The sequence below is a fragment of the Ochotona princeps genome, chromosome 19, assembly GCF_030435755.1.
Source record: "Ochotona princeps isolate mOchPri1 chromosome 19, mOchPri1.hap1, whole genome shotgun sequence".
Lineage (NCBI taxonomy): Eukaryota > Metazoa > Chordata > Mammalia > Lagomorpha > Ochotonidae > Ochotona > Ochotona princeps.
Window position 1 is genome coordinate 26,021,616 of NC_080850.1, and position 24,983 is coordinate 26,046,598.

Genomic DNA, 24,983 nt, shown 5'->3' on the forward strand with positions numbered 1-24,983 from the left:
GAATAAGAGAGGGACAAAGTGAAAGGACAAAAAGGATAGAGAAGAGAAGCAGACAAAAAGGGGGCAGGGAGAAAGGGAAAGAGGCCAGAAGGGGAGAGAGAAGATAGAAGATTGAAGACAAAAATTAGAGGAGAAAGGAAACGGATAGAGAGGGTCAGGACAGAATGGAAAGAGAGAAGAATCAGAAGGGGTGGAGAGGAGAGACAAGACAGAGGGTTTAGGACCAAAAGGAGAGGCAAGAGGGAGAGTGGGGATAGAGGGAGAAGGGAAGAAGAGGAAGAGAAGGAAAATAGAAGAGAGAGTAAAAAGACACTGAGGGATAGAAAACAGAGGGGGGAAAGAGAAACAGGATAGAGGAAACGACATGGAACAGAAATTAGAGAAAGGAGAAGACAGGGAGAGATAGAGGAAAGAACATCAAGAGATGGGGAGAGAAGAGGTGAAGAAGGGGCAGAAAGGAGAGGCGGGAGGAATGCGAGAGAAGGCGAGAGCAGGAAGAACTGAGTAGACAGGCAAGACAGGGAAAAGGAAGAGTACAGGAGATGATGAGGAGGAGAGGGAGAGAACACGGGGTGGGCAGGGTGTAGGAGAGACATGACGAGGGAGAGGGAATAACTCACTGAAAATGTAAATCATAACCAAGATCATTTGGGTGTTTTTAAAAATACTGTTGTTTTTCAAGCTATATAAAGTATACTGTGTTACATATTATATATAACCTAATATATTCAAACCAGTACATGATGAAATGAATATGATCATTATGGCAGGCTTTTATTTCCTAGAAAAGTTATTTGCATCTTAAAATTATTTTTCCTTGATTGTTCATTTCAAAATTTTGATGTAACTGTGTTTATTTGAAAGGGAAAGAAGAGAGGGAGGAAGACAGGGCCTAGGCCACAGTTAGCAGGGAGAGGAGGAGAAAGCAGAGGTCTTCAGTCTGCTGTCCCGTCTCAGCATGTCTGCTCGCGCTTGGCGTTCAGGAAGAATAGCGTAACATTCTGAAAGAACAGATAGAGCTGATCATAACGATTGATTTATTACTATTTCTTAGGAGTTACTCTATCAAAATTTTCACATGAAAAACTCAAGGAAAATTATTTTTAAATGTTGTAAATTTATATGTCCTTATAAGGGACATATAAGGGAGGGAAGGGAAGCGAGCAGAGGAAGACAGAAGAAAAGTGTAATGATCTTAAAATGATGATTTATGAAATCATCTAACTTTTTAAAAAAGTAACATTGTTAACATTGTTTCCAAATTATAATGTAATATTACATATCCTATATAAGATATCTGTAGGCTGGAACATCGAGTAGAATATAACTTAGTATGTCAAAAGAATAGATAAGACTGCCATAATGATGTTTATCTTACTTCCTAGAAGTTAATTTTTCATCAATTTTGATAAATAAGAAAATAATTTTTAAAAACAAGCTGAAAACATTTTTAAGAAGAGAGATAGAGAGGGGAGCAGAGAGGCAACAGGACAGCTGGAAGACACTCTTGCGAGCTGGAGGTGTAGACCAGGGGCGTGGGGACACTGTCTCTTGTTCCTGATGCTCAGATTCCCCCCGGATTGTGGGAGTGGTGCTGCAAAGCCCAAGGTTACAGGGCTACCACGGAGTGAAAGCCTAGACATGAGCACTTGGCAAGGCAACCCTCACTGGTAGCAGATTTGTTCATTAGACTCCTGTCGAGACACCCCCTGCCAACTCATCATCTTGTCTGGACCAGAGCCGCCTCCATTTCCTACTGCTGAGAATAGATGCCAGGGCCTCCTTTAATCAATATCTTTCCAGAATGACAGCTCTCCAAAAGGATCCCACCTTTCAAATAAATGATGATTCCTCACAAAAGCAGGACAAAGCAGCTCCCAAGTAATGAACTTATCTGTGGGTGTTAGATGGATAGTTGAACTCCAAGCTGTGCACAAGCTCTGCTTTTCCCCAGCTGGGATGCTGGCATGGGCGAGTGCTTGCCCTTATAGGGCTGGACTCTGGACCCCTAAGGACCCGTAGGCCTATTCTGCAACCTTGTTTGCACAACTAAACAGTGGAGATCATTCTAACCATGACCAGTGCCAGCGAGGCGCAATTACTATCACTGGTGGGTTTGGATGTGTGGCTCAGTCCCTGAACTGGCATCTCTGACTTCTGAACATAAGATAATGTCAGGATTCAGCAGAGGCAGGTTAGGTGGGGGAAAGGACACAATGGGCAAGGGTGGGTCCTGAAGGCAGGACAGGAGTCGGATAGCAGGAGCGAGGAGCTAGAGAATGAGTATGGAGAAAGCCCTAGCAGGTGCTCAGTGCTCTAGAACATTTGCCATCACCATTCTAGGGTGTAACAAAGTGGTCACAGACCATGTTCCCCATGGCTTCCGGATGACTTAGGTTGAAGAGCGACTGGGAGAGGGAGCTCTCCCCTCTGCTGGTTCACACTGTATGCATGCCCACAACAGCCAGGGCTATGCCAGTAGGCTAGTACTTCAGCTGGGCCTCCAACCTGGTGGCAGCTGGATCAGAAGCAGAGGTGCCAACTTATACCAGCCACTCCTACAGGGGATGCAGGAGTCCCTAGCAACTTCACTTGCTGCAGTATAGTGCCAGCCCCACATGCTCAAACTCTGAGACTGTACAAATGAGACCACCTGGGCATACCAGAGCCATGTTTCTGCAGGCAGCATTCAACTAGAGTTTTACAAGATGTGCACACTTCTCCCTTTGTGATGTCTACCCTTGCTTGCTTCATGGGTTTTACCACCTGTCTGCCTACCAAAGGTAATTGTCAAAAGTAAGTCAGACAGCGTGCTGTGGGGTGTTTGTATATTAGAAAAAAAAAGTCAGCAGCCTTGCAATGTTGATAGGTAGAGCCTGATTACGAAGATCCTGGGTGAAGAGTCAGGGGAGATGTCTAAATTGAGAAATGTTGTAGCTTCAGGACAATTCATCCAGCACATGGCAGGGCTGCATGTTGTTTCATATTCTGCTGCCAAGCCCTGATTGTCTCTGAGCAGTTAGGTCTGCCCTGTCTTCTCCTGGGTCTGCAACAGCAAAGCCAGGAGTAGAGAGTGGCTGAACTGGGTGGTTCACAAGCAGTGACCCCATCACAACCTATGCCCACAGGCAACCTGCTTGGGCCTACCTTCCCTGGCCATCGTACCAGAGTCACTGAAATAGGCTCTCCCAGAACTCTCAGGATGAGTGAGGTGGGGCGGGGGTGGGTGGGCAGGGAGCAAAGAGTGACTTCTTTGCAGGGTTTGGGGAAGGTTTGCAAACCCTGTTCCCTGCTATCTTTGTTAGCAAGAAGGAAGATAATCGTTTTCTGTTGCTGTCGTAGTAAATTATCACACTAATTCAGTGGATTATATTGCTTAAAATTACACCATCCAGTTCTGAAAGTCAGGAGTCTTAAACTGGTCTCACTGGGATGGAGTCCAGTTGCTAACAGGCATGTGTTCTTTTCCACAAGTTCTAGGGAAGAATTTGTGGTTGTAGAGGTTGCTGCCCGTCCAAGCTGGCTAGCAAAAGCCTCTTTCTACCTGCAAAGGCAGCAGTAACCAGTCCTGTCTGCCTTCCTCAGATTAGATTGCCAGGACCGTGACCCTCTGGCCTTCCCCTCTTACTTGAATGGACCTCTGGAGTTCTATTTGGCCCCTCTGGACCATCTTCCCATCGTCTGATTAGCAGTTTGACTCTCCCCTTGGCATGGGGAATATTTTCAAGTCCTAAGGGGTTTAGAGGGTGGAGAGGAGACTCTCAGAGCAACAGTAAGCTTCTCTAATGTAAAGAGATGAGGGGAATTCCCGGTCATGATCCATGAGCAGTGCTACCTTCCTTTTAAAGGAAATCCCCAAGAGCATAGGGACCTTACCTTGCTCACAATGGCTGACAACTAGATAGCATGGGACATAGTACTCAATGGCTTCCCCACATAAACCAGGTACTGAGTGAAGTACTCACTTCTGCTGTTGTCTCTGGATTCTTGAAACTTTGCAGAATAGATATCTGCATTGTAAAGATAATCAGGCTGATGACAAAGACGGTCCAGCAATCTGTGCAGAATGAAGCAAGGGGTTTAATTTCATGTCCCTGACCCCAAAGCATCAGGCTGAGAAATACATGAGAGAATTCCTTAAAATTCTTAGAAAATGGGATAAGACACATCTATTTTGGTGCACCAAACACAGAAAGGTCTCTATGTCCATTCTGATAAGCGTCTTCAAAAAGTTCATGGAAAATATGCATCCCCAAAACAACATAAACTGCGTGAGTAGTATGTGTTTGCACCAAAATAAATGCATCTCTTCATTCCATTTTCTGTACACATGGATAGACACACCCTTGCACCTTAAGTAAGCACTGATCTCAGTTCCAGCCTTCCTACATGATGTCTTATACGATCAGTCCGAGAGTCTGTCATGTTGAAATGCACTTACCACCTCCGGCACTACTCCTAATGAAATCTTCTGATCGCAGGTTGTACCTCTCATTGACCCTAACAGCAACTATGTTCTCTCAGTAAGTCTGGTCCAATAGCTGTTTTGTATGTTTTGTATCCTTAAAGCCTGAAATATTTACTATGCTCCAATCAGTCCAGGGTTAATAGATCATTGAAAGCACCATTTATCCCAATCATATTGTCTTTCTACTCTTCCCACCCCCCCAGTGAGTTATTTTTTCTGCCTGAAAAAAGTTTGTTTGACTGATATTACTTATTAATTTTAATGATTATTTAAAGACATTTGTGAAGGCAGTGTAATATATGCAGAAGGATTTTGAAAGCAGTTATATAAACATTAGGGACCAATATAATTTCTTCTCAATTAACTTCTCATTCTGCATCGTGCTTTGCATGCATTACCGCAATGTTCACTGTCAAACAATTGTCTGTGGAATTAATAAAGGGCTGTGTGAAAAGCAAATTGTAAGAGTTCAGCAACCGGACGTCACTGTTTCCCAGTTGAGAATCCTCCCTCGGAATCCGAATTTGATCTAAATTCCCAGTCTCCAGTCGTTGTTTGAAGACTGTCGTTAGGCCCATGATAGTACAGTAGCCACTAATTAAATCTTAAATTTCCTCTCCCTGTCCTCAGCTAGACGAAGGCCAGCAGTGTTGGTCCGAGGGAGTTCTTACCCTCCGTGGGAAAAATCGCTAGCTGTTTCTCTCATTGGGCCAAATTATTGGATGTGTCTTCTGTATAGCCAAGATGACTGGCTGCAACTCAATCGGCGAGCCTTTTCTCTCCAGGGGCAAAACTGTTGCCTGCATATCTCTGAAGGAAAATTGCCATCTGCCTCACTCTGTGGGAAAATTGCCAGTTGTGTCCCTATTATGGAGAAATTGTCAACCCTGTCTCTGAACAGGAAAACGTGCCAGCTGTATTCTAGCATGGAGGGCATGTCAGCACAAGTGAGCAATTGAAAGCCCAGTGCATGATTCCAAACGCCTTCCTTTCCATCACAAACCGACCTGTGCATCCCCTGGCTTGCTTGCTCTTTCTTATCTGCCTGCGCCATCACAGCAAGGGGTGGGGTGGTAACAGCATTGAAATGAGACACACTTGCTAGGGAGGATGTATTTTTTTTTAATTTTATTTTTTAGTACATTTTATTATTGTTATTTTATAATAGTTTCATTTTCCCTTGTCCCCTCCCCAGATCCTCTATATCATTGCTAACATATAGTTCTTCATACTCAGTCATATGTCCATCATTGCAGGCATGGACAATGGCAGAGTCCAGAATCCTATTGTCAAGATATAGTAAACAGTTTCATTGTAAGTCCATCTTTGTCTGGACGTAGAAATGCATACTGCATTGTATCCTCACATCTGGATGTTAGTCTGCATTTCACAGCTAGTGTACATCCCCTCAAATGAAAAGTCATGATTCAAAATCAATAGAAAGAAATTTACAATGCCCTGAAGTTAAATGACATGTTACTAGATATGATAGTCTCCATTACACAACTACTGTACATCCCCTTAAATGAAGTCATGATACAATTACTAGATAACACCGATTTCTTTGATTTATGTAATTTGAATTAGTAATAGGCTGTTTTCAAAATGTTGCATCATTGATAGATTTATAGTTAAGTTTATTGTTAACCTGTACTCCTGTCTCATTTATACAGGTAATAGGTCTTTGGGGTAAATGTTATGCAAAGCTGTTATCTGTTGGTTTTCACTTTACAGTGTTCCCTATAAGAGTAAACAATGTGGTTGGTTAGATCTAAGGCCCCTGCTCAATATCTTGAAGGCAAGGGCATAGTTAGAGGAAGACACTAAAATTTCAACAACATTCTTGAAAAGCAGATAGGGGAATATGCGATCCCTTGAGAATGTCCTAACTTCGTCTTATTCACCCTAAATTTTCTTCAGATTTCACCTTCTGGTGAGCCGCCAGCTGTGCCCCACTGGAGGCCCAACGCAGATAGATGTCAGGACCCAGCCACCCTAAACTGGAGAGGTCCTGACAGCTTGCTAGGTATGGGAAGGCGGTTTGCCTGTGTGGGCGCCTTGTTGTGAAGTCCAGGCCATTGTTTCTGAAGCAGGGTGAGTTTGTGACGTCATGTGTGACGACCGAGGAAGAGGCCCGACCGCCGCCCCCCCCCCCCCCCCCACGTGTGCGTATTTTTGGCGGTGGGAAAAGAAAGAAAGAAAGAAAGAAAGAAAGAAAGAAAGAAAGAAAGAAAGAAAGAAAGAAAGAAAGAAAGAAAGAAAGAAAGAAAGAAAGAAAGAAAGAAAGAAAGAAAGAAAGAAAGAAAGAAAGAAAGAAAGAAAGAAAGAAAGAAAGAAAGAAAGAAAGAAAGAAAGAAAGAAAGAAAGAAAGAAAGAAAGAAAAGAAAATCACCAACAATTTTATTTTTCTTAACAAAACAGTCTGAGACTTCTCCACTTGATAACTTGGTTTATTCATCAGTTTACATTTCTATTTCAAGTCAATTACATTTTTATAAAGGCTCATCCATGTCAATGAAAATACAATCTGTTACAACAACACTGTGAAAGAGAACAGCTTTGGGCCCAACCTGGTAGCCTAGCAGCTAAAGTCCTCTCCTTGAACGCCCCGGGATCCCATATGGGTGCCGGTTCTAATCCTGGTGGCCCTGCTCCCCATCCAGCTCCCTGCCTGTGGCCTGGGAAGGCAGTCGAGGACAACCCAAAGGACAACCCTTGGGATGCTGCACCCATGTGGGAGACGTGGGAGACGTGGGAGACCTGGAAGAAAATCTGGACTACTAGTTTCAGATCGGCTCAGCTCTGCCGTTGTAGCTGCTTCGGGAGTAAATCAAAAGACGGAAGATCTTCTCTGTCCCTCCTTGTCTCTGTAGATTGGACTTTGCAATAAAAATAAATAAATCTGTAAAAAAAAAATAACAGCTTTAAAAAGTGTTTTTCATAGTTATAATCCATGCATATAATTCCTCTAAAGCAATTACAGTGTCCTAGAACATATCACAATAACAAAACACTTGTTATAGACTTATGTGAATCATATAGTAGCTTGCAAAGGATCTACGTAACAATCCAGCAGTTATTGGCAATATTCTAGAAACGTTTTGCAGAAGGCTACATACTTATGGCAAAAGCAAGTGATTAAATCGTACTAAGAAAATAAGGTGTATTTTGACAATTACAGAACAGAAAAGTCTTAGGTAGATAAGAAAATTCTCAATAAGTTTACATAAGAGAAAGACATGGACTCTGCATCAGAGCAATAAATGTATCCTACACCTCCATGGGTCTAGCAAAAACTCTTAAAGGGAGCCTGGTGAGTAGTCCTGTAGGGGCCTGGCCAATGGAACAGGCTGGGTAATGACAGGCCAGCCAACTTTCCTGCATGTTTCAATCTTCTATATTAGTTTTTGTCTCCATTCTAAATGGAGACCGGTGTGGGAAACCTGGATTGGTTCCTGGCTCTCGGTTGTACATTCCTGGCCATTACAACCATTGGGAGAGAGAAACATCAGCTAGGAGATCACTGTATCTCTTCTCTCTGAGTGTGTGTGCGAGAAACAAACTTAACTTTTTAAGTAATGACAGTACAAACAGGATATTCAGAAATACTGTAACAGATAACAGTAATTCTCCAGGAAACAGCTGAAGAAGAGCCGATGAAGGGGGTTACCATTCCTCACCGTGCACTATAATCCAAATTTTAAACTATATGCATTCTCCTGGGGGGATATGAGGAGCCAGATGGGTAATAGGCAGTTAGGGTCTCTGGTCCCTGGTGAAGATGCACAGCCAATTACAGCATCTTTGGTGGCCGTGGGGTCTGCCGGAAGGCTCCCTCCCGCCCTCCCCTTCCTTACCCTCTAAAACCTGTAACCTCTGCATAATAAAGCGGACATTCCTCACAAAAAAAAAAGTTCATGTGCAGGTTATTTTTGCCCCACTAAACATGGAGTTCTGCACATGGGTCTTAGTTCTAATGTAATACACTGGGAGCACATTCCTCATCTTCGCATAAGCTTTTTGCTTTCTTAGAAACTACTACATCAAGAAGACTCTCCAGGGGCTCACCTGAGACACTGATGATAGCTCCATGGAAACATACCCAGATCTGTACCTATAGTAACACAAAACACTGTCTGTGCATGGCATACAGGAAACACCAGCATACAGGAGATAAAAGGAAGAATGAAGAGCTTTGCCTATAGCATTGAACCCCTAGTGTATTCAGCAGAGCTCAATGTAGGAGAAATATTAGGCTATAACTAGGCAACAAGGAATTTGCCAAGGAAAAGAATTTGCAGAAAGAAATGATTAAGATTTTTGAAATGATTAAAGTGGTAGTTCTCAACTAGGAACATACAGCAGTATCTAAAGATACTTTTGATTACTATAACATCTGTGGCTAGCAAAAGACTGTGAAGATGTAGTAGGCAGAGGCCAGGTACATTGTTAAGCATTCTAGAATGTCTGATCAACAAAGCATTATCTGGCTCCCAACTCAGTAGTGCTAAGGCTGAGAAACCCTTCACTAAACAATCTTTAGTGTTTTTTTTTTTTTTTGCCTTGCTTTTTAACCTGCAGGACTTCTCAGCACCCTTAACAACTTTATTTTATTATAAACTCTCAAGTTCAGGTGAAAGTCTTCTCAAATTCACTTACCCTGAGAATCTAGAGTGTCTGAAATATTCTATCTTAAGAGTTCTGTTGAAGGGACTATGGAAAGACCACTCTGCAGTACAGAGAACTAGGAAAGTGGAAGATCCATTGGAATTTCACAAATGTTATCATCTGTGACTGGGAAGGACCTGGAAGGCAACCCTAACTCCTTCACGTTATGGTGAAGGGAGTGGATGCAGAGAGCGGATGGTGGAAACAAGCCAAATGAGAGCATGACAGAGGCCAAGAACAGACTTGAACTGGATTGAGTTCAAATCTTGGCTTTGTTCCTGTTGACAGATTAATCTGTAGCAAAGTGAAAGTGCCCATGGACCTCCACAGCACAGGAGCTCAGGCTGTGGCTGGTAATGTTAAAGGCCAGCCCATCTGTGCTCAGTCCCAATGTCAACACAGCATCCCAGTCTCATGTTACTTCCAGTATCCCAGACGGGCACAGGAAGAGTTGAGATTGAACAGGCATGTGTGAAGTTATGTCTAGAACATGAGGGATCCCAGTTTGCCTTGACCATTTGAACAGAAAGACGATATGGACAAAGTCAGGAAGAGCCCAGCTGTGGAGACAAAGCAATGAGGTACACAGATAGTCAGCACGGAAGGCCTGTCTCTATCACTGACTACCAACATGTTCCTGGGCAGCTCCCAGATCTTCTCCCGGTTGGACTCCTATAAATAACATCAGTAACAGGATCCTCTGAGTCTGTTCATTAAATGGATTAAGGAGTGCATGTCATTGTCACTGTCCCTGGTATCACTGGGGTCCTGACACAAAATGCAGATGTGTTGGCCACAGTGAGTGGGTTCTCAGATCTCATGAAGTCAGCTTCCTCACCAAGGGAGCAAAGCTCAGCATGCCTGCCCTGCAGTTACCATCTTTCTTTCCTTGACATCTTTATCTCCTAGATTCTAACTGGAGTCAGCAGGATAGCCCCTGGTGAGGGACTCCAGGGGAAATGCCAGTTCTTATTTGTCTCAGTGTCCATCGCTAAGACACCTGAGACTGTTGTACTCTGTGCTCAACACATTTTATGAGCATCCCAGCCATTGGAAGAGACATGAAAAGCGCATTTCCCAGAAAGCATACTGACAATCCAGTCACATTCCACCAGCACCTTCCTCCACACCCTTATTTCCTCAGATAGCAAAATCTCACAACTCTAATCTTATTTGTGCAATTGTTTGACGCTCATCTCCTCCTAGCCTGTGAGTTCCCTGAGGATGGGATTGGATTATCTTGCTCATTACCATGCACTTGGCATTTGGGTACATAGCCCAGCATGTGTTTGTCCCAGAAATATTTTTATTTGCATGCTCTGCTTCTTGTGTAGTGTGTGTGTATGCGCGCAAAAGAGACAATAAATTAAAACTCAGCATGGTTTTACAGGTAGTACAAGGTCAAATTGCATCATGATGTTGAAGATTTATTTGCTTTTATTTTAAAACAGATTTAGAGAGATAAGGAGAAATAGTTTCTTTGTCCACTGGTTCAATTTCCAATGGCCGCAATAGCCAGAGGTGAGCCTATCCAAAGCCAAGAGCTTCCTCCAGGTCTCCCTCCTAAGGATTTGTGCCACCCTCCACTACTTTCTCAGGCCATCAGCAGGGAGCTGGACCAGAAGTAAAACAGCCAGGACACATGGATATTGGTGCTGTAGGGGGAGGCTTAACTCACCTGCCATAGCACTTTGCATCATGATTAAAGACAAGGTCTGAATTTGCAGCCAGAAAAGATCTGAATTCATGTTACTCGCGCGGTCAGCACAGCAGTGTAGCAGGCTAATCTCCCACCTGTGGCACCAGCATCCCGTACAGTTGCCAGTTCCTGTCGCGGCTGTCCCACTTCCACTGGCTCACAAATGGGAGACCCAGAGCAGGCTTCTTTCTCCTGGCTTCATAAAAGTCCAGCTCCTGCTGTCATGGACATTTGGGGAATAAATCAGTGAATGTAAGATTCATTCTCATTCTGTCTCATGTTACAAAGATGGCTCCCTGAATTCCCTTCTTACATGTTGTATGTTACACTTTTCACATATGTGCAAACTTAGATTTTTTTTTCTCATGCAGTGCTTATGTCCTCAGTTTGCTTCCTAAAATATTGGTCACCCTAGACTAAGAAAATATCAGATTTTAGAGATTCAATCTGAATTCCCAGCTGCACATATTCAAATATGAACTGCATTTTAGAAAAAAAGAGTATGTCATGGTGTAGCCCACTAAGCCTCCACTTGCGTCACTGACATTCCATACGATCACACATTCGAGTCTCAGCTGCTTCACTTCCAATGCACCTCCCTACTTATATGCCAGAAAAAGCAACGGAAGAAGCTCCAGGAGCTTGGGCCATTGCACTTATGTGGGATGCCAGCTGAAGCTCCTGGCTTCAGATCAACCTATTGCAGCTCTAGCCCTTGCTGACATCTGTAGAGTAAGCCAGGAAATGGAAGATACGCCCGTCTTTCTCTCCTCTCCCTCCACCTGTTGTCATCTCTCTTCTCCCTCTCCTCTTTTCTCTCTCCAATTGTTCTCACCATTCTGTTTCCTCCATTCTCTCTTCCCTTCTTTCTCCTCGCTATAAATCTGCTTTTCAAATGAAAAATATTTTTTAAAGACTATGTTATGATATATGAATTCTCAAGAAAGCCAATGAGTATTTACACATCTATCTCCTATCCACATGTTGGTATGTGAAGAGACCAGGAAAAATGTCGAACAGATAGCACCTGATCGGTGCATGGGACAGGTCCCATACCATGCCCTCAATGAGAAAGTAAAAACAGAGACCACTGACAGCTTCCTAGGTCACCCTCTAGGGAGCTGACAGTTCCATCAGCAATGCATTTACATTCTGCGAACTCCAGCCCTACAGAGTTAGAGTCTAATTTTGACTATTATCTTCTACCTCGCACAAACATCCTGAAAGCAGTTGATAGGATATGCTACGTTCATGCACTCTTACTCTTGTTTTCCCTTTCATTCCACAGTTTTTGAAGAACCGGAAGATCCAAGCAACAGATCGTTCTTCTCTGAAATTATCTCTTCAATTTCGGACGTGAAGTTTAGCCACAGTGGGAGGTACATCATGACCAGGGACTATCTCACCGTTAAAGTCTGGGATCTCAACATGGAAAATCGCCCTATCGAGACTTACCAGGTACAATGCACCACCTGCCCTATGTGTCCCACGCATTCCCTTCACAGGGTTCCCAGTCAGTCCTTGCATGCAGAGATTCCTTTACACAAAGAAACATGTAAAACAGTCAATTTAAGTACCTTAGGAGGCAAAGTTAGGGTGCGTGTTGAGAGGCTAGAAATCAATTTAACCCATATGGACTGAATACTTATTGAGAACTGGACACAATAAGCAGAGGCCAACAAGAGAAACATCGCCCTGTGCTCATGCCGCTGGTCAGCTGATGAACAGGAATGAAATGCACTATGATGCAGGGTATAGTAATGAATTCATGGGAGCCTGTAACAGCAAGACTAGTAGATGAGATAGGTTGTCCTGAAGAAGTGACCCTTAGTTGATGTGACTGCCATGAACTAGTTAAGAAAACAGTATTCAAAGGCCTGGAGTCAAGAGAAATGTGTATCCAGACAGTTACCATCTTGAGCAATGATCTCAAGTGCAGAATGCTAAGCCCGGTCATGCAGCCAACTACCTGCTCCCATAGTCCATAGTGGGCTAGTGGTAGATAGCTATTTTGTCTTTGCACTGACTCCAGTGGATGGCTGTGTTAAAGGTTGTCAGACTAAAGAAATGTAGATAGAAGATGATGGCAATTGGGATTGCACTGGTGGTGCGTAATGAATGGAGAGGTACGTTAAACAGGCAGTGGGGCTTGCTGCCTGCCAGTATGGGAAAGGGATGAGCACTCACAAAGGCCCCATAGAGTGCCATGGCTTAGGCATCAGGTAGATAGTGGCACTTGCACTGGTAGACCACAAAGAAGACCTGCTTTGAGGTAGAAAAGATTTAAAGAAATTAATTCTAGGCAGGAAGTCAATGAAAGTAAACATCAAGAGGTTTGGATAAATTTATCTTAAGATATCTTGAGTCAGTAAAAGAAATGGGAGATTCTAGAAAAATTTAATCTAGAGGTTTTTTTCCCCTTGATATAATTCACATATAGTGTGCACCCTTTTGAAAGTTTCAATATACACAGTTACAGAATCATAGACTATCATTTTCAACATTCTGGTTATGCTGAGGAGGTAAAATGTCAGAGAAAACACAGGTTAAGCCTGAGAGAATAACTACAAAATTACTGCCATGTTCTGGTGAGGGGTGATAGAATTACTCAAATGTGTTAGCGATGGAAGCAACCAGATTCTTCCTCTTTCTCCAAGGTAAATCCAACAGGGTGCGAAGTCAACTCTTTGTGGAATGTAAGAGGAAAAGATCACTCCAAGAGTTTGGTTCTGGCCAACTAGAGAAGTACAGTTGGACATTTAGAGTTGGCTTTTGGGCAGTTAAGTCAAGGAGACCTCCAGATGTTGCACATGGACAGTTCACTAATCTAGAGGCATAATATTCAACATGCCTGTGAGTATGGAGTATACTAAAGCCATAACTCAGATGAGATCGTTCAGGCAGTGAGTGTAACTGCAGAATCTGAGGCCCGGGGTTTGTTCACACATAAAGAATAAGGAATGATGTGGAAGAGGAACTGAGAGGAGTGACCGAGAAGCTCAAGGAAGATGTCACTACCTGTCAGATGCAGCTGCTGATTTTAAATAATGTATGTTAAATACATACAGGCATATTGTTGAATGACCATTGGATTGCCGTACATATAACAGAAAATGAACAAGAGGAGTGAGGTGAATGTCTGATTACAGTGGGGCTCAAGAGACTACAAGGAGATGAACATAGAAACACAACTCTTACAAATTTTGTTCTAAGTGATCAGTAAACTTCCTTCGGGAATGGGGAGAGCTTTCTCTGGCCCTTGCCTGCTCCCAACTTTGGGTCCCCACCCTCTCTCATAATGACCATCAGGATAGCTCCAGAAACCCCTCAAAACAAACAAACAAACAAAACTACAATAGATAGAGAACAACAAGGAAGCTTAGAAACAGGAAATGGTCAGCGGGGATGCACTTATAACTCACTGGGTGGGACACAAAGATTAGTTACTCCTCACTGGGGTATTGAAGATTTCTCTGCACACCCCTCCTAAAAATGTTCACCTAAACTATTAACATATGTCCTGTTAGAATTATATATAGAGTTAGACTACCTGAAAAACAGCCAGGTTCAGTGAAATCATGCTTCAATGCTAAATACTAAAATTAAAATGCACGAGACAGCTGAATAGCAATCTATAGCCATTTTAAGGTGAATAGCACACGGTTGAATATAAACCAAACTTGAAATGTCTATGAAGAAGCCACAGGTTGTGGTTGAGAACCTGCATTTTCCTATCAACATATTGGTTAATCAATACCATGTCAATTAATGCCATAATGTTGTAAATGGTTGTAAATATTATGTTGGGGCTTTTAATTGATTGGGATGATACTCTGCCGGCTCTGCCTTCAGACCAGAGATGGTCTCACCAAGAAACCACTGAACTTACCAGGACATTAAGATGCTGGACTTCATGCTTGGTAAATACCTCCAATGAAAGAATCTTAACTGAATTTGAACTATGGTAATGCAACAAGGTGGAGCAATCTACCGTGGGGAGAGGGTTTGGGGAGAGGCGGGGGGGAAATCCCAGCGCATATAAAAATGTGTCACATAATGCAATGTAATAAAAAAATTAAAAAAATTTAGTTCTAAGTGATGACAGAAAGTAAGAGGTGGGGGCAGCAATAGGAAGTTGAATGCTATCAGGGAGTAAGCTAATAAAGAGAGACAACTCGGAGAGAAAAGTCCTAGCGAGAGAGAGTTGGCCTTCAATGGAAAGATGGGTATTTTTGATTCATCAAAGGAAAGGAATTGATATGTAGGGGGGCAAAGCATAAGTTTTGAAGATAGGCTTTCAGAAAATTCAGGGAAAATATGAAAGGCAATATATGGATTTGAAACATTTTGTAACAAAAATTTCAGCTCCACAAACTTATAAATATCTTCTCATACAGCTATTACTTTCTTGAGAACAGATTCATTGTTTCTTATTGCTTATCTTTTCCCAGTAAAATGAGAAACAAGGTGTATACTTAATGAGAATGAGGACAAGTGTAAAGTAACAGAAGGAAATGTGAAGGGCTGCTCTGGGATCATACCCAAGATTTAAAATAAGACTTCGTGGCATGATGCATGTTTCTTTCTAGCCGTAATCCTGTGCTTGGTACAGGAAAGGAAAAGCAGAAAGTTTGGTATAACCAGTGATAGGGTACTACCTAGCAAATTAAAGAGAGATGCTGGACTCTATGTTTGGTGTATGCTTGCAATCGGGGAATCTCAACTGAACTTGAACTGTGGTTATGCAACAAGGTGGAGGAATCCACCATGGTGGGAGGGTTTGGGGAGAACCCAAGTACCTATGAAACTGTCACATAATACAATGTAATTAATGAATTAAAAAAAAGAGAAGTTAAACCTTAGGGAAGTAGCTGTCACAATGGTGATCACAATGAATGGATTGGTGGATCAAAGGAGAACAATGGAGAGCAGCTAGTCAGGTCAGCGATTAGAACTGGTACTGGAGATAAGAGAGGGAGGGAATGCAAGAGAGAGTAAGTTGCAATCGCGTGCAAGAAGGTGCCTGACATGACCAAGAATGGAAAGCATACAGCTCAGTGAATGTGATGAGATGATGAGCTGATGTAACACAGCCTCTGAATCACCAGGAGTGACAACAGGAAATCAGAGGAAAAAATTAGAGATGATATTGTCAGGAACATCAAGGAACCCACTCACCTCACCTCAGAACAAGGAATGAAACCAAACATCCAGCCACCGTTTGAGTGCCCTCAGGGAGGAGACTGAGAGCATGATGCCACCAGGCAACTCAGGAGTCGATACACCTCTGTATGGGAGGGTTTTCTAGCCCCTCAGAGCAGGCACTGTAACCTGTAGAAAGTCCCATTGGCCTCAGCATCCTACTCCAGCTTTACCACTCAGCTCCCTGACACCTGCAGCCTGGGACTAGGGTCCATAACAGGAGATTCTTATAAAGCCCATGGAAATGCATTTTAGAACAAATTCTAAACTGAAATTAATTCACCTTTCATTTTCCATGAACTTTTCTAAGTATGCAATAGTGGCTCCCCTACAACTGCATGAGACAAACCATTACTGCTGCAACTCTTAATACAAAAGAGAAGGTGCTGGGAGCAGCAGTCTGCATGTGGGTGACATTTACAGAGAAAGGAGTGGCACACAGCTTCGCCTAGCAAAGAGTAGACAGGATGCCTGGTGGTAAGGGTGGTGAGTACTTTTACTTGAAGGGGGAACTAAGAAGAAAGTTAGTGTGAGGACACATGGAAAAATTCGCATTTTAAGTTCATGACTGAGGTGGTGGTAGAGTTACAAAGTGTCTTTACAGAACACTAAGAAATAGGGTTCATAGAGCTACATTTTATCTTTCTTTAGCCTCGGGTATCTTTTTTTTTAGACAATGCTTTAAAGCAAGTTTACTAAGTTCTATACTTTACCAAAAATGGTAATCACTCTATGATTACCCCTCTATATCCACCTGCCTCTGTAGCCATGTCTGTACTGTCCAAGTACGGACTTCTTCCTTGTGCTGCTTCCCCATGCCATACAATGTAACAACTAACGTCATAGCTTTGACATCATCATATGGAGGAAGAGGTTATAGGTTACAAATACAACCTATTTTATAGAAGCATTCGTGGAGTTGGCGTATTGACGGGCTCCTGAAACTATGGAATATGGAGTGACAGCTATATGATGTTAGTAGGCTCTGACCCAGTGTGTATCCACACCACTCATGTTTGGAGAGTTTTGTTTTAAACTGTTTTCACTTTACTTGAAGGGCAGAGAGAGATGTTACACCTAGGAAATAGCACCGTGAGCATTTGGCACCACAGTTACGAAGCTGCTTGGGCCACCCACATCCCAACTCAGAGTACCCAGTTCAAGTACCAACTCATCTCCCTCCAATTCAGTTTTGTACTAATGCTGCCCACACAGAGACACTGATAATTCGATTTCTTAGGCCCCTGCCACCTACATAAGGAGACCCAGATGGAGTTTTAGGCTGTTGGCTTCAACCTGGCTGTTCTAGGTATCTGGGAGGTAAACCAGCTGATAGAATCTCTGTGTGTGTCTCCTTGTCTTACAGAGAAATTTCATACCTGACCTCATGTATACAAGTACATGCACAAAATTATTTAAAAATACACATGCAAAGGGTAATGAATTTAATGAATTTCATGTACTTCATGTCAAAATATGTCATTATGCATTCGTAGAGATCGAAAAATCAGCAATACTTACAGTTCCGACCATTTCAGACAAAGAGTACCCAACCTCTCTTTGGCCTTTTGAGTCTCCTGAACTGCAGGAAAAGACGATTGTTCAGCGAGGCCTCACCTGTAAGAGTAAACTGCCTACTCACTGTAAGAGGTCTTTATGGGAAATAATGTGCATTATGAGGAGACCACAGGTTTCAAAAAAAATGCTGAGCTTTAAAAACTAATTTTTCAATTATGTTTGCATGAACTTGTGCAACATGACCCCAACAACCACTGTCTTAAGAGACTGACTTCAGTGTCAATACTTATGTACAAGTTAACAGAATCAGAGAGAGGAAAGAATGCTGGGAACATGAAGGAAATAGCACCAAGTAGAATGAGTACTGATTGTCTTGCTCCATGGTCTGAGCTGTGGGTGTGCGTACCTTATCTTGTTCTCTCCTCTGGTGGAGGGCATCTGGTTCGGCTCGGTTGCTTGCGTATTTTTCACCTTCATCATAGATGTTCTTTGTCTTCCAATGCTCTCTAACTGCAGCTAGGAGCTCCCCCATCCTGGCTGCTGTAGACAGAAAGTAATGTACACTTCGTTTTCACCTTCAATCTTTCATCTATGGAGAACCACTTAAGACGTTCTCAGCAGTGTAGCTCCTGCTAATGGGGCTACACCTCCAAAGCCCACACACTGACATTTAGCGCTCACCTGTCTTCCCGTTTCTAAGTGAGAAGATGTTTGTGACAAAAGGGAGGGCAGATGAAGCCAACCCTTAAAAAACCTGCAACTGCCTTTATTTCACTGACCTGCCCCACACAGCACAGCGGGAGCTCTACGGCAAGGACACCTCCCTAAGGGCTCAGAGCAAGGCTCCCCTTTGCATCCCCTTGTCACCCCAACACTTAAGCAGAAACCCAGTGCAGGCCTGGGATTGTTTAAGAAAAGGCGAGTCACAGGTGGGAGCGGTTCATTTGCAGAGTTAAAAATGCTCAACACTATCCAAATAATTCAAAGAGTTGCTCAAATACCCAAGCCATCTAATGAAGCAGAGGAGGAGCCTGACCTCACTGCTTTGCTAATAGTAAGCACACGGCAAGCCCTGAACTCAGCCTCCTTTGAAACTGGGCATGGAGGACGTGAGGCGGTCCAGGCTGCAGGAAAAGGGAGATGAAGTATTACTCAGAATCTCTGCAAGGTGAGCCACACCTACAGGAACGTGCCTCTACCTGCATGCCGTTCTGTCTCCCTGTCTCTTGACTTTGCTCCTATCCAAAGCTGAAGCCCACCTTAGCTGATGCCAACAAGGTAGAACCACGGCAAGCTGATATCCGCTCCAGAACCCAAGTACCACAGTTCAGTTCCCAGCCTGTGAGTTCATGGACGACAGGTGCCTCATCTCTGTGCTTCACGCTCCCAAGAGAGTGGAAGGAATGATAGAGTCCACCATGCAAAATGGTGTGAGGGGCTAAAAAAGATTCTGTGATCAAAACACCTGTCCAAGGATGAGCTAGCATATTAGGGATGCCCCATTGTCTCCACTACCTCTGCTCGTGTGTCCAGAAGGGTAACTGTCAAAAGAAAATGAACCGAGGTTACATCTTCAGTCTTATTCATCTGCTACTGGTAATCTACACTCAAGTTGCGGAATATAGCTAGAGAAAGATATTCAATTATGCTAACCAGGCTTGTTTGAGACGTATATCCAACATCACTCAAGCCCCTCCTGCTCCGGGTGCCTTCCTGCAGTCCTGTACTGTCTCCCAACCATTTATTACCCTTCTTCACCCTCAGCTACACTGGAAAGAAAAAATATAACTGCCACCTGCTCCAGGGCCTCACTGCAGAGTATACCGGTCAGGTCCACTTGCAGACACATCTCTGACAGTTACACCTAAATGAGCGTGAGAGAGACAGGTGCCTCCTTCTGCCACTTGCTCAGAAGGAAGACCCGGAAGCTTTGACTCCTGCTTCTCCCATCACACGCCAGCACGAGTCCACATCCTATTGGTCCAGATAGATGGAGCACCCCACCGCTTCCCACCGCCCGTCTTCTCAGCTAAGAATCGTCCTCTGCCACCCAGGTGATGGTGGCTCTCCTTGCCTTCATCTTTTCACCTTACCATCTGACCCAACACAGCAGGCTCCATGATCCTCTCTGCAATGTCTCTTGATCTGCCTCAGAACACAGATCAGTATGGGATCTAGTCCCCCTTCTGCACAATCCCTCCAGAAGACCTGCCTCAGGCCCTTGGCATAGCTGTTACCTATGCTTGGCCAGCCCTCCCCTCGGGTGCGATCGCGGCTCGCTCATTCTCTGCAGCTTTCTGTACCAATGCCTCCCTAACATGTGAAATCCTATCTGTTTATCCCATGTAAAGCACTGCCTCCCAGGTCTCCCCATCTTCTTATTTCCCATTTAAAACACCTTAGATGTGAGAAGCTTCAATAAGTTATGGGAGATGTATATTATGAAAGAATGCATGGGTTTTATTTTTTGTTTTGTCATTTAATTTCCAGAGAGACAGATTTTTCCATCTTCCGGTTCACTGCCTCAAAAGTCCAGCAATTATGTGCTTCATCCAGTTCTCCTACCTTGGTACAGGGGTCCAGGTCGTTGGACCATCTGCTGCTACCATCCCAGGCACATTGGCGGGGAGCTGGAGCAGACCTGGAACAGCCAGGACTCTAACACTCATATAGGATGTTGACCTTGTAGTCAGTGGCTTAATGCATTATACAATACAGGCTCCCAAAATTTTGCACCAAAATAAAATTTGTTACAGATCTGCATATTTGCTTAGTCAAATAGTCTTTCTCCCCAATGTTGAGAGGAAAGTACCACAAGGGTACTCAGTTTACCACCGCATCCAAAGCATATCACAGGCACTCAACATTTGTTGAATAAAAGAATGGATGGATATTCTAATGCTTCTGACCAAGCTGGCTTTGAGGGGCCAGAGCTATGATGTAGCAGGTAAGGCCACCATCTGCACCACCAGCATCCGTATGGGCATCTGTTCCACACCGTTACTGTACTTGCTTCTACCTCCCTGCTAATGTACCTGGGAAAGCAGCAAAAGATGGCATAAGTCCTTGGCCCCACTGAACTTACATGGAAGACCTGGAAGACACTTCTGGCTTTGGACTGGCCCGTTCCTGGCCGTTGCAGCATTTCAGGAGTAAATCAGAAAATGAAGATCTCTCCCTCTCTGTCTTCTCACTGGCTCTGTCTCCTTTCTCCTTCCCTCTCCTCTCTCCATCTCTCCTTTCAAACAAGTCCCTATTTCAAAGAAAAAGAAAAAATCAGCTTTGGAAATGGAAATTTACTATTGGGTCCTGCTCACCACCGCCATCTACACAACCACGTCTTTAATCCACACCTGACCACCACCTACCTTGCTGTTTCACAATTATGGCCAAGCCTTTAAACTCATGGACACTGCAAATACCAACAGCCCACATCAGAAGAGGAAGGCTTTGAGGAAACAATCACTTTTTAAAATAACAGTCTGTGCGGTTGTGTTTCTTCCCCAGGTTCATGACTACCTCCGCAGCAAGTTGTGTTCCCTTTATGAAAACGACTGCATTTTCGATAAATTTGAATGCGTGTGGAATGGGTCAGACAGGTAAGAAAGCTTCTGTGGCTGGGGAAGCTTCTAGAGATGCATCCCCCTTGATGAGGCTTTGGGCAATGTATCCCAGTGGCATGCAGTCTAAGGGTGACTGGGCCCCAGGGGCTGGCTGGGATGCATTGCGTGTGGCCCTGCTAATCCAGGAGGACAGGCCTGAGCAGAGAAGATGACATGTCCAAGCCTCCTGAAGACTAGCATGGGTAACATTTTAATGTCAGCACTAAAGTCCTATTTCTTATATGCTACACACCCCAAGGGTTAGGTCATTGTGCCCAAATGAAGATGACTAATAATTCACCAGAAAATTCCCATCTGAACATTTCCATTAATGTAAAGTAGATTTAAAAAATTATCTCTTGAAGCTGCTAGTGCAGACCTGGCCAAAGGCTCTGGGGGTTCATTAGCTGAATTCCACTCAACCTCATTTATCACATTCACTCCATGTGATTTATGACTGTTTTAAGGCCTTTGATTTCAATAATACCTCATACTACCTCCCAAAAGTTCCATTCTGATTTGACAAATAGGGGTGAGTCTCTGACTTCCACGCAAACTCCGTGCATGTAACCAGGGAGGCCATGAGGTTGGCAGCACAGGAGCTCCATTCAGAAGTGTGGAGATTTTAGGGCATGACCCTAGGGGACTCATGCTTTCAGAGAGGCTTCTCCATTTCTTCCCATGTCTTGGGCACTGACCTAAAATGAACTTCTACTCATCAGTCCTTGAAGGAGCCACTAAGTAGCAAGGGACCCAGACTCACACTGTCCCACTGGGGTAGGACAGAGAACAGAGCAGCTATGATATCCAGAAAGTCTCCAAGGGGAAAAACAGCCAGACCTGTCATTTCCATATACATACTTTGGTTGATTTATTCTTTGTAGATATGAGTACGTTTTGTGGAAAATGCAATTCAAACTTGATTGACTGCGAAGAATTTTGAAATTGATGTATATATAAAGAGTATTCAACATGTTCGTGGAAAAATATGCATCATGAAAAAGACTAAGGGTTATACTAAAAAAGTTTTCTAATTGCATTTTCCATAAATTGTTTTATTGCTCCATTTTTTCATCTACTTTAGCCTGTAGTCAAAAGCAGCACTTGTTAGGGACCTGCTATACAGCAGACACTTTATCTGAAACCTAACCCCAGTTCAACCGTACACTGGAGGAAACTGAGGCCTCAATGAGATCAAACAGCCTGCCCTAGCCCCTGCCAGCAGAACCGGAGCCCTCCAGCCCTTGGCCTCACTCCTGGGCAGATGGTCACTTCCCCTGCCATGACCCAACAGTAGTACAGACAAAAGGAATTCTGGGTCTAAATCCCAAGATTAACATAACAGCTATGAATTTTTATTCTTGGTTTAGAAAAGGTTGAGGTTTTCCTATTTCCATGGAAGACTGTCCTGTTTAAAAGTTGGATCATGGCCGGAGAAGTTCATTATCAGTGCACAAGCAGTGAGACCAAACAGTTAACGCTTACGTCCTGGAGTCAGGCTGGTGTGGGGTTCAGGCCTGACTTTGCCGCTTATTAGCAATGTGACACTGTGCAAATGACTTCTCTCCTGCAAATCCCTCATATGAGATAACAAACTGCAATGAGATTTTAGAAGCATGGCCCTCAGCGCTGCCTGACAAGGTAATAACAATTCATTCTGGCCCAGATTCTGTGAACAGCTTCACTTTCTGGGGACAGGGGAACAAAATCTCACCTTTGTCAGCTGTGCCAGGCTCATTAGTCAAAGCATCCGAAAGCGTATCCCCCTGGTGGTGGCGCAATCTTGTTGGTCTCTCCCAGCCCTTCTCTGCCCATCCCTTGTCAGGTGAAAAGCTGAAGCCAGGAGTTCACTTTCTCATCAGTCAGCATGTTGCCAGACACCTGCCCCAACCGGCCGCACAAGCAGCCCCACCGTGCAACCACACGTGAGCAGCGCTTGCTGATTCCCTCCCCAAATGTGAAATGTCATCATAGAAGGCACAGTACCGTTGTTGTTAAAGATGTTAGGTATTCACTACGCTCCCAGCCACTGCACATGGCCCCAAGAATGGGTAACACTTGTACAGTCATATCCATCAAGCTGTCTGACAAGTGCGAAGCTTTTTATTTTGCTATCCTGCCTCCTTTTCAAATTTGACTGTGTATTCTGTTCCAGAGTAAGACCATGATGTCATCCATTTTGCAGGTGATTTTTCTAAAAAGGCCGATTCCACATCACAAGCCACACATCAGTAGCTTGTGCACACAGCCCCCTCTGGCCGTGCAGTGCATAACCTTAGCCATTAGCCAGCCGCCAAGGAATCCTTCCTCCCTGCAGCCCTGCTTTACAAAATCACCCACCGCTTTCCAAAGTGGTTCTCCTTCACAGCCGCCCTCTACTGTCCCAGTCCCTAAGGAGAGGTAGCCAGAACTGTGGACAATGGCTCAGGGTATGCTCCTGTAGCTGTAAAGAACCAGAAGGAATTCTCTTGAACTAAAGTGAAAACAAAGCAAGCTGTCCTCTCCCTTCAATTCCAAGCCACAGCCAGAACGCATGTGGCTGGCCCTCGCCTCTCCAGGGCTACTCAGTCACTCCTTGTCCCCTCTTTGTCCGGCAGTGTCATCATGACGGGCTCCTACAACAACTTCTTCAGGATGTTCGACCGAAACACCAAGCGGGACGTGACCCTGGAGGCCTCGAGGGAAAACAGCAAACCGCGAGCCATCCTCAAGCCCCGCAAAGTATGCGTGGGAGGCAAGAGGAGGAAAGACGAGATTAGCGTCGACAGTCTGGACTTTAGCAAAAAGATCTTACATACAGCCTGGCATCCTTCAGAAAATATCATAGCAGTGGCGGCTACAAATAACCTATATATATTCCAGGACAAGGTTAACTAGGAGGACACGTTATTACGTAATCATCTCACATACTGAATACTAGTCAAACGAGTTTTTAAATGTTTCTTTGGGTCTTCGTTGGAAGCACTGACTTTAATTTCCCTAAGCTGAACACAATTGGAATAGCATTAAAAGCAATTCAACTTTCCCAGCACCCCAGTTCTAAGGAACTTTTGTCAAATTAATAGGTTTGGGGCACTTGTGTTTAGAGTCGAGAGCTGCCAGCTAACAGTAGCTCTTCATAGTTGACTTGAATTTCTGATGCTTTGATTGCCCAGTTCTCTCTGGTGGGTCCAGTGTTTTGTTTCTAGGTGTCTGCTGCGATAAACCGAGGTTGTCTGTAGTATTTAAGCAGAAAAGATACTTTTTTTTTTTTAAAACTAAGCTGTTCCAATCGATTGAAAAAAATCAAAAAATAAACTCCGTTGACGCTACTCCTAGAGAAATGCTCCTTGTTTTGTGACAAATCAGAGCTAGCCCCTCTATCACCTTTTTCAACTTTTTCTTTAACAACTGCACGAGGCCAAGGAGCCAGTGCAGCATGAGAAGCGAGCCATCCACACGGCTCGACTCTGTTTGAGGCTCCATAGAGACGGCCTGAGAATCTGGCTGGGGGACACACCATGAATGCTCCAGGAGACAAACAGGGAGCACTTTGTGCATCCTGCCTCGCAGCGTTCGCTTGGCAAGCCATGCAAGGGCCAGATTCCATCTGCCTCTTTGTTGCTCCTGCTTTTTGTCCTCCTAAATGGCTCCATAGAACCCTCCACTTCCATGTTCATTGGCTTTCTCTCATCAACCTTTTCCAGCTTATTTCTCCCATTGATTTCTAAAGGCCAAGGGCCGATGGCTGATTTTTCTGGCCTTCTCAATTGAGCAGTGAGTTGGGAGAACTGGCATCTCCCCAGCTCCCCGAGAAAGGCTCCTCTGTTCCTTTGGGGTGTGTCTC

At 44.0% G+C, this 24,983-nt stretch overlaps 1 protein-coding gene across 19 annotated transcripts in view; it reads left to right on the forward strand.

Moving 5' to 3' along the window:
- The window catches only part of PPP2R2B (protein phosphatase 2 regulatory subunit Bbeta), a 299,602-nt gene extending 275,135 nt beyond the window's left edge, over positions 1-24,467 (forward strand). For all 19 annotated transcript variants that reach the window (XM_058677671.1, XM_058677673.1, XM_058677675.1 and 16 more), the window contains 3 exons: positions 12,124-12,293; positions 21,063-21,154; positions 23,755-24,467. In XM_058677671.1, coding sequence (XP_058533654.1) covers positions 12,124-12,293; positions 21,063-21,154; positions 23,755-24,034 — 542 coding nt within the window. In that variant the 3' untranslated portion in view covers positions 24,035-24,467. The remainder of the gene's footprint in view (positions 1-12,123; positions 12,294-21,062; positions 21,155-23,754) is intronic.
- Positions 24,468-24,983: the final 516 nt, after the last annotated feature.